The sequence below is a fragment of the Myotis davidii genome, unplaced genomic scaffold, assembly GCF_000327345.1.
Source record: "Myotis davidii unplaced genomic scaffold, ASM32734v1 scaffold753, whole genome shotgun sequence".
NCBI lineage: Eukaryota > Metazoa > Chordata > Mammalia > Chiroptera > Vespertilionidae > Myotis > Myotis davidii.
In genome coordinates, this window is record NW_006286231.1 from 1,218,135 (window position 1) to 1,228,648 (window position 10,514).

The 10,514-nt window shown below is 39.5% G+C and overlaps 1 protein-coding gene across 1 annotated transcript in view; it reads right to left on the reverse strand.

Annotated features, from left to right (window-relative positions):
* Positions 1-6,592: 6,592 nt before the first annotated feature.
* Positions 6,593-10,514, reverse strand: part of RBM43 (RNA binding motif protein 43) — a 7,829-nt gene continuing 3,907 nt past the window's right edge. The window contains exons 3-4 of the mRNA XM_015559804.1: positions 8,687-8,775; positions 6,593-7,889 (exon numbers count right to left, since the gene is read on the reverse strand). Of these exons, the coding sequence (XP_015415290.1) occupies positions 7,116-7,889; positions 8,687-8,775 (863 nt within the window). The 3' untranslated portion in view covers positions 6,593-7,115. The remainder of the gene's footprint in view (positions 7,890-8,686; positions 8,776-10,514) is intronic.

Consider the following 10,514-nt stretch of genomic DNA (forward strand, 5'->3'; position numbering starts at 1 on the left):
GTAGCCAGGTATAAATTATACCCCATCTTTTTAATACTGGATGAACAACCCCAAAGTCCCTTATATAGAAATTCTCAGGGTAGCAATAACTTCTCTATTCAAGATGATCTCTTACACATGTGAGAAACCTTTTCAACTGTGTCAAGAGAACGCCAAATTTAGGAGAACATTGCCACCTTTGAATCTTTCATTAAAAGGTAAGTTTCAACAACAAAACCCATCATAGTCTTGATTAAACTTGAATGCAATCTCCAGCCCAGCTCAAACCTGACTTGACTGTAGGCAGTGTTGATTTACTCCTGGGCTCTCCACTAAAGCCTGAGCTTTTATTTTAGGAATGATAAAGGCAGGGCCTACTGATAACTGTTCTTAGTATTTACATCATTACCTATCAGGGTGACCTTGGCTATAACAGAACAGCTCAGATCTTGAGAAATGTACTAGTGTCAGATTGTTTTATTTTTGCAATTATCTGTTGGGGAGATGAGAGCAGAAACAGTAGATATTTCCACTGCAAATCATTCTGCGGCCAGAATGAGGAATTTTCTCCATATCGGGCCCAAAGGAGAGAGATCGCAGGAGAGGCGAGGGTCAGTTACACTGTCACAACTATGGATTACCCTCCCAGCCTAGGCCATACCCCACACTACCACCAGACCTGGCTAGAAGCAGTGACAAGGAAGACAGAGACACCTTGTCAGGACCAGTCCAGGAAAGAACAGCAAGAGGGACAGGCTGACCTTTTGGAAACTAAGAGAGTCTGGTTCTCCCACAAGGTCTTACAGAAGGATAATTTCTGACTCATTCTCCTTGACCATGAGCACATCTTAGGGAAATGACTATATATACAGTCAAATCTCATTATTCACAATGCTCTTGTCCTATAAAGTGGCCATGAACACTGAATTAGCTAATAACACTGAGCCATTGCTCCTAGGAGAAATACAAGGTTAGCTTCCCGCAAGCCTCTGGCCACACTATTTTCGTCAACCGGTCAACACATGACCTTGTTTCATGTGTGTTTCTGCTTAACGATGCCTTATTGCATATCTATTGCTGACTCATTAGCATTGAGCTCACATCCAACAGCACTATAATGTGTGCCTGAACCAAGTTTGTTGCCACGTGTATTTTCTTGATACAACGCATCTCAGCCTGCTCACACTTGGGCACTTCAGCACTACAAGTGGGAGCAAATGGCAAAATCACACCAAAGAAGCATAGAAATGTGAGAACATGCAGTAAATACCATAGAAAGGACACCTGCTTACAGGGAGAGCTGAAATAAGAAGGCAGAGTGACACCTCTTTACACCTCGCCTGGGAAGGTGCTTGTCAGGTGACTCAATGTTTTTTGTTTTTAACCTTTTGTGCATTTCTGGGCATGGGGATAACAAATAAATTTTATCAATAGGTGAACCCACAAACACAGAATCCACGTGTTGGGATCCAGCCCCAGCAGGCCCAGGGGTTCCCAAAGGTGTGGACGGAGTTGGCGAAGAATGAATGACTCAGAGACAGCTGAATGACTCAGAGACAGCATTCAGTTGATCAGCATAGCCAGGTTCTCCTGCCAGGTTCTGTCTTTATTTTCCTGTTACATCTGTATTTATACCAGTTGATCTTAATCCTATCCATTCTATTCCAAAGGTTAGGGTGTTTCTTATCTCTATTCCAAGGTTACTTTATTGTTCTATTACGCTATAAGGAAGTAACTGAAGGAGATTATCCTAAGTAAAGATTATGTAGTTTAAGTGTGATTGTTTGTAGTTAAAGTGATTAACTACCCACCTGGCACCTAGTTAAGGGGTTTTATTCCCTCCCTAACTCCAGGGAAAAATCCCCACCTGGGTAAACAACCTTTCTCGGAGAGGTGACCTTGGTTAAAACACATTCATGTATAAAATGCCCCTTGATTTCCAGTCTCACGATTTTAGAAAAAAAATAGCATCTTATACACAGAAAAATACAGTAAATGATACTAGCTTCAGAGGGGAAAAGAAACTTATTCACCTTTAAAAATTAGACACTTAAAAAACAAAATATTAGCTTAATATATGAAAAAATACTAATCTTTTATGAGCTTAAATAATTTGTACCTATCAAATAATATATGCTGTGAATGGATAAAAAAGAGAAGATAAGCCCTAACCGGTTTGGCTCAGTGGCTAGAGCACTGGCCTTCGGACTGAAGGGTCCCAGGTTCGATTCCGATCAAGGGCATGTACCTTGGTTACAGACACATCCCCAATCCTGCACACAGGATGTGCAGGAGGCAGCTGACCGATGTTTCTCTCTCATCAATGTTTCTAACTATCCCTCTCCCTTCCTTTCTGTAAAAATCAATAAAATATATTTTAAAAAAAAGAAGATAAGATTAAATGTTGCAATGAAATTTCAGAGTAGGACAATTAACACCAGCCAGATAGTATAAGCCTCTCAAATACCACTAATCACTTTAGACACATTAACCTGATAGTGGTTCAAAGGATGAGTTGAGAGCTTGGGGGTGGGTATAGCCGAGCCAGGAAGGCCAGTTAGAATGTTGCCAACTCAGGTATGAGCTAATTACATTAATGGAGTAAGTGAATGTGGAGGGGCTAGTATTCAACCCACTAATTCAGGTAAGGCATGATATAGGCCTGATTTAACGCAGTGACCATGCAAATGGAGAAAAAAGGAAGAAGTCCAGAGCGACTTCCTGTTTTCTAGCTTGAGTACCATGTTGGTGCCAGCTCTGAGATTAAACATTCCAAGCAGAGGGAGCCTTCTTGGGGTGTTGGTATTACCAAGTTCTCCAACTAATAACTACTGTTTTGAGCACCTATTCCCTTAACATATTTCTAAAACTCACAATAGCGCTGTGAAATAGGTTACAGCTGAGGCCAGAGGGTTGAGGAACTTCCCCAGAATCATTCCGTTTGGAAGAAGAGAAAGATGAGAGAGGCAGGGTCAGTGGAGACCAGGAAGAGAGCCCACTGGAGTGGAAGGGTTATCTTCCTTGGCCGGTATTCATACCAGAAATGGCTCAAGAGTAATAAAATCCAGGCAGGAAAATGAAGTTCCTTAAATTACTATTTTTTTTGAAACTTTTTACAAGGAGAAATTCACAGAGCAAATTAGACATTTCCTCACACCTGTGTGAGTCTCCTATTGAGAAACTGAGGAATCCTGTCCATCAAACAAAAGTTGTAAAAACTAAGCTGTCAAAATTCAGCCATCCTGCCCTAGCTGGTTTGGCTCAGCGTCAGCCTGTGGACTGAAGGTTCCTGGGTTTGATTCCAGTCAAGGGCACATGCCTGGGTTGTGGGCTCGATCCCTAGTGTGGAGCGTTCAAGAGGCAGCCTACCAATGATTCTCTCTCATCATTGATGTTTTTATCTCTCTCTCTCCCACTCCCTTCCTCTCTGAAATCAATAAAAATATATTTTTAAAAATTCAGCCATCCCTAAAGTTGGCACTCATCTACCAAACCAAGTGCTGCATTGCCCTCCCTTTCTCTCAGCCTCTGAGAAGCTTCTCCTGAACCTTGTTAAAGAAAATAACTCAAAACACAGAAATAAGGCAAAAGGTAATTCTGTAGACCTTTTAATGCCATGCTAGACATGGCATCTAATAACCCCCTGGTGGGTCATCGCTTTGGGGGAACATAACTTGGTTTCACTTAATATCACCATTGATTAGGGCAAGGACGTTTTACAACTCCGTAAGGTCAGAAACTTAACTCCTAAGAAAGACCAATAAAGTGTGAATATTTTCCTTTCTATTTAGCAGCAAAAATAATTCCCCAAATCACAGTTTTATAGCGTTATAGGACATTGACCAGTTCTGTTGCCAGGTTAGCAATCTTTACTAACATGCTTTTCTCCAGTCATCTTTTAAATTCCATTTCTTGTGTTCTTTTTGAACTAGTTTTGTCATTCTGCTAGTTTACTCCTCAATAATAAGGTAAAGAAAACTTGAACATATATTCACTATCTTTTTGTATGAGAATTATGCCAATAAATTGGAAATGACCAGGTAAGAATTACACACATACACACACCCCATGCCAAGTATTTCTACAACCAGCACTGCTGAAATGGCTTGTTTGCCTGCCTTCTCTGCTAGACTTAGGAGTCGGTGAATAGTTCTATCGTATGTCCTGCTGCTGTCTTCCGAACACAGCAAAATAGTGTCCCAGAGTATGAGATCAACAAAAATTTCAAAATGAGTTTCTTACCCAGATGCCTAAGCGCCCTTTCTCCCACTCTTCTCCTTTGTAGATCATGATCTCAAACTCCTGCATCCCTTTAAACATTGATAATGGCTCTCTTCACTACCTGCAGCCTCTGAGAAGTATCAGCTTGTTATCTAATTAAATGATAGGTTTTTCTCTCAATGGCAGACATTCAACAGGGTTTAGGCTTGACAACAAGATGGAATTCACATCATTTGCCTGGGCACCAGTAACATTCAAAAATACATTTTAATAAAAATCAGCACTTCCACTTTGGGGGGGGAGTTTTTTTAAGGATAGAAATTGGTTACACAGTTAGCATATTATAAAAAGAGTGCTGTTAAATAAACTCTGAAATGGACATCCATATGTAAAAACACCTGAGATATATCATCTTCTCAAGCAGAAGATGCCATACCAGTTCCTTTAAGTCCAATGAGTATCTAATTTATATCAGATCATGGACTGAGATTCACTATTCTGATCCAGTTCTTTGTTGAAAGACTATTCTATTGGTATTCAATATCTGGTAATCATGGAGAGCCTTGTAGGTATCAAATATAACTCTGCCAGTTATTAATTTATGAGTCAGCTTTAAATTCATCTTATGTGCATACCCTATAAAAATAGATCTGGTCCCTTGATTTTTCTTTTGTATCTGACAGGATGTTACGTTTTGTCAGCAGAGGGCGCCAGAGAGACATTGCAAAAGAAAGGACTGTTTCAGTGTATCCAACAGGCAGGCTACCCAGAATCCAGCCCTCCCAGCACCAGCTTCTGAAGCATGCACCATCAGGCTTACGCACCGTGGCCAGCCTCTCCAGTGTTCAGCCCCTAGCACACAAGGTCTCCCCAGCAACCCCTTTAGCCATTTTGTAATGGAGTGCCCTTGGTGAGATACTCCCTAAAGGATGGATTTTCAGTAAGATCCCCTAGTACAAGCCCTACAGCAAGGACTGGCTCTCAGAGCGGGGGCTGAGGAGTCCCTCCTTGGTTGCTCTATCTAAACTGCTCCTTATCTCTTTTATTCCTGTATTTTTTAGTTCTCTATTTCTTGCTAGTCAATCCCTCATTAGTTTAATGCCCTATTATAGTTAGCAACTCTTTACATTATACTTTCCCTATTCAAATTATTGTGTGCCTTCTCTCTCCTGATTGGACCCAAACTGAGACAAACTTCTTGAAATACTTTATTGGGCACTCAATATAAATAGCAAATTTCCTGTGGTGTTTACTCAGACAGAAATGAAATGTTGTGTTTAAAGAATTAGGAATTACTTACATATCTGGGATTTAGATAGCTGAGAAAAATGGAAGCATATGAAGGTTTTTCTTCATTTGTCCTGATATAAACAATTCCAATCGTCATAAGCATGATTGTTTATTAGAGCTATGTGAGATATAAACATTTTATTATCCCAAGAAGGTCTCTGCAGTGGCCCAGCCACTTAAAACTGGCTTAATCCAAAGTTAAATTCAGGGTAGTCATACAACTCAATGACTTATGAGCCCTGGCTTCCCTTCTTCACTAGAGAACTTTCAAATCCTCTGTCATCTCTGACTTCTTAATCCTTTACGTAGAAATGTAGGAGACTAGTTCTATAAAAATGGAGAAGCACAGTACAGTAATTAAGAGCACAAACAAGTTACATTACATCAGTAGACTTCAGTTTCCTCATCTGTGAAAAGGACAAAAAACACAGCACCTACATCATAGGGTTGCTGTCAGAACCAAATGAAGATATGTAAAGCCCTTAAAATTATGCCTGGCAAATAGTGTTTGTTACTCTTTTTTATTAATGTTTCATTTGATTTATTTTCCTCTTAGTTCCATATGTGAAAACTGACTTTATTGCTCAATTACAGTTTGCTTTTAATATTACATTGTATTGGTTTTAGGTTTGCAAAGTGTTCCCTCTGATAGTGCCAGTACCCATGTTATTATTTTTAGCACCTATGATGTAACTCCTCAAATGTTGTTGCTTTAACAGTACAATTATAAAAGGAGGAATAAAGAAAAAAGATGCTACACTATCTATATAACAGAATCAACATTTTATGTAAGCAGTTAGGCTAGATAAAAATGTTCCATGTCTAGTAGTCTTGCACCAATGGAATTTAGTTAAGTAATAATTTAACTTGCATCAGAAATACTTCCCAAGTGACTTTTGCAAGCATTATTTTCTTTAATTTTTTATTTATTGATTGATTGACTTTGAGAGAAAGTAGCTTCTCAAGTGACTTTTGCCAACATATTTTCTTTAATTTTTTTTATTGATTTTTTAGAGAGAAAGGAGGAGGAGAGAAAGATCCATTTGTTGCTCTATCCATTCATGCATTCATTGGTTGATTCCTATATGTGCCCTGACTGGGGATCAAACCTGCAATCTTGATATATCTGGATGCACTAACCAACTGAGCTACCTGGCCAGGGCTTGCCAGCAGCCTTATTCTATTTAGAATAAATGCAAACTTTGCAAATGCTAAGAAATTGCCAACGGCATAATCATCATCATCTGAACTTCTCGCATATTAGAATTAAAGCTACTTCCTTTTCTAAGAATTTGGGGTTTCAGAGAAAGTGAGATTTCTTCAAAGCTTGATGAGGTGTTTTTTTTTTTTCAAAGTTTTATACTTTAGATATTTCCTTTATAGTCACATAGACTGGGTTTAACCCCAGCCCCATTCCTTGCCAGTTAGATAACCTCGGACATGTGTTTTAACCTCTCCAAATCCTAGTTCCTTCCCCTATAACATGAGGAAAGCAATGACTCTAACGAAGGATGGTCTCAAGGATTAAATGAGATAAAATGGGTAAAGCTATCATCATGCATGGCATCCTCACTGCTCAGGAAGGAAAAGCAGCAGCCATTATCATCACTATTGCTGAGATTCTGTCACCTAACTGTTTGCCTTATGAATTTCATGACCTCTTTTTTAAATGAGTAAACATCAGAAGAAGATCCTATAATATCAATGTGTGTCTTATAAAAATTAACCAGAAGTTTCTGATGGTACTTCAAACTTAGTTGTTCACATGCCAACTTAATATTCCCTCTCTCTCTCTTTTCCTTTCCTTCCAAATCAAACGTCTCTTTTCTAAGCTCAAAGTGAAGAGCATGTGAATATTTCTCAAAGTACTCTTTTACAAGTTTTTCATTGTTTGGCCGCAAACCATCTCGAGCATTTTTTAGGCAAATTGTGGTGATTTCACCTTCCACTCTCTCCTGACATAGCACATGGTATTTTCTCAAAGTACTTTCATAAACGCCGTTCTTTTTCAGGTACAGGAAAACATCTGTTTCGAGGACAAGCGTCTCTCCACATCTGGCAGTCTCTCCACGTCTAGCCGTCTCGGGTACTGAGGACCTGGGTGACTCCAAAGAGTTATTACTTCTCTGTAGACTCCTTCTGGGGCTCTGTCTACTCTTTTCCCCCTCACTGATACAACTCCTGTTTTTTTCTGAAAGAGAACTTGCTTTAAATAGCAAAGATTCTTTGAGCTTCTTGATAGCCAGAAAGGATCCTTGAACGGAGATTCTTCCATTTTGGGCCAAAGGACTGAAGCATAAACTTGGAATTTTCTTTTTCAGGTCCCTCACCAGACTTCCCAGAGGGAACTGACCTCGAAAAACAGAGAGATCAAGAATAGCATTTACAGAGATCAAGACCTAAAATTAAAGAGAGAGAAATTAAAACAGCACTGCCTACTGGAGCAGACAGCATAAACACAACCTTTTTCTGCCGCTGTCTCTGCAACAGTTACCCTAAACCAGTCCCCAGCTCCCTAACACAGCCTGGCTTCTTGCGCCATAGCGCCCATCAAAGGGATCCCACAACCCCACAGAGCCCACAATGTTCAATTTGGGATTCACAGTCCCTCGCTGCATTCCCCAAAACAGAGCTGGCTAAATATTTTTTTAGCAGCAGAATGCTTTTTTGAAACAAAGTCTTAAGTAGAACCCATAGATATGCACTGTTCTGGTTCTGCTCTGTGGATAAAGTGGTCCCCCTAGGCAGCCCCCAAGTTTCAAGTTCATCAGATGACTGCACAGAAGCCTGGGTTTCTTACCAAATAAAGTCTAAACCAATGCTTTGGATTTTAACTTTTCCTCTGATTTCTTCCTTTCCTATATCTTCAAAGCTTCTTTTTAATGTTCATGGGTTTTTGTTTTTCCCCAAAATAAGTTTTTAGGTAGATACCCGACATCATCCATGAGAGCATAAAAGCTCACTATCACTTTAAAAGCATCTCATGGGACAGATAGAAACATAAAAACAGACCAAGCAGTAATCAAACAGTTTTAAGATACAGGGTTGGCCTTTAACACTGACTCAGGTTAAGGAGTTTGGATTTTCTTTCCAAATCATGGGATAACAGTGCCTTGTGTCTCCTATGTAGGGAACACTTTGCAGAAAAAAAAACAAGATCCAAGACTAACAGCAGGCCTTCAGCGTCACACCTTACCTTTTCACTAAAATGAGAGACTGTGAGTTGAATGGGTCCAACCTTCTCTGCTAGATAGTGTTTCTTTTTTCTGATGACATTCTCTGCAACTAAGTGGAAACAAGTGCCATCAGAAGTGTTTGTGCCTTGATACACTAATAATTATTTTAATTAATAATAATGGTGCTCTAGCTGGTTTGGCTCAGTGGATAGAGCATCGGTCTGGGGACTGAATGGTCCCGGGTTCAATTCCAGTCAAGGGCACATGCCCGGGTTGCGGGCTATAATAATAATAGATTAGTTAGAATGCCTGGGATTTTCTTCTATATTTTTCCTCTAAATTCAACTTTTAAATCAAAACTCTTTGCTAACCTTCACCCACCTCCTGGGTGATCCATGGCTTTAGATACCATCACTACATGTACCACTTTCTAATTTTTTTCTCCGAGAACATACTCGAGAGAGGAAGGGACAGGGAGAGGGAGAAACATCAATGTGAGAGCAAAACATTGGTCTGCTGCATCCTGCATGCCCCTATGGGAGATCGAGCCTGCAACCCAGGCATGTGCCCCAAACTGAACCAGAAATCTTTCAGTGCCAGAGACAATGCCCAACCAACTGAGCCACACCAGCCACGGCAATTTCCACATATATTCTTGCTGGTGCAATATAGTGCCACTTTTATATTCAGAATAGAATACTTTTTTTTAAAAAGCCACTTTAAACTTTACCAATCCCATGATTCATTTTAATGAAATTCAATTTTTAATTTCATTACAGAAGCATTTATAAGATTACAGAAATTTGATTTAGAAATACCTTTTTTTTCTTTGAATGTTACATATGCAACTCCCATGGTTCTTGTTGGATATATCACATTTTCAACAACCCCGCCTTCATTCTTGATATCTTGGAAGTGTCTCTTCACTAATGTGGTCAGTGATAGATCACTAAAAAGGTCAACCGGCAGACCAGCAACTACAACCGTTCTTTCAGAAGCTTTGGATTCCTGGACATTCAAAACTGATGCCTGTAAGAGAAATAACAGGATGCTCTTTAAAATATGTAAGATTCTACTTCATATAGGCAACATCACATACCAGTAGGAGAGGCTATTTTACTCAACAAATGTACCAGTGCAGGTGATTAGATACTTTAGATAGATAGATAGATAGATAGAATATAGGGTTCACACAAGAATTTGAGAACTAAATGTAAAAAGTGAATCCTATATTTTTTATACATGGAAAACATTGGTTAATATTTGTCTGATTTTAGAAATACCTAAAAATAACAGAAGTCACAAAGGATAAGATCAAGAAAGACACATTTGAATTAAAATTTTAATTTTAAAAATAGTCAAGCTAGCCCGAGGTGGTGCAGCCCAGTGGTTGAGCTTTGACCTATGAGCCAGGAGGTTACCATTTGATTCCTGGACAGGGTACATGCCTGGGTTTTGGGGCTCGACCCCCAGTGGATGCGTGCAGCAGGCAGCCAATCGATGATTTCCTCTCATCATTGATATTTCTATTTCTCCCTCTCTCTCTAAAATAAATTTTTTTAAAAAAGCCATGCTAACTATCATCATGTCCCTTTTGTTCACCTCATGTGTCGCTAACATCTGGTAAATGTTAATAGATGTTTGTTAATCACCTAGGCATTTTTTAATTTTTTTTTACCTAGGCATTAATTGAGCAAACCATGAAGCACCTGTAATAATGCCTTAGGGTCTGAAATATATGTACAGCCCTCTTCATATAAAGTTTGCACTCTGAGCCCTAACTGTTTTGGCTCAGTGGATAAAGCATCGGCCCACAGCTTAAAGGGTCCTGGGGTCGATTTCGATCAA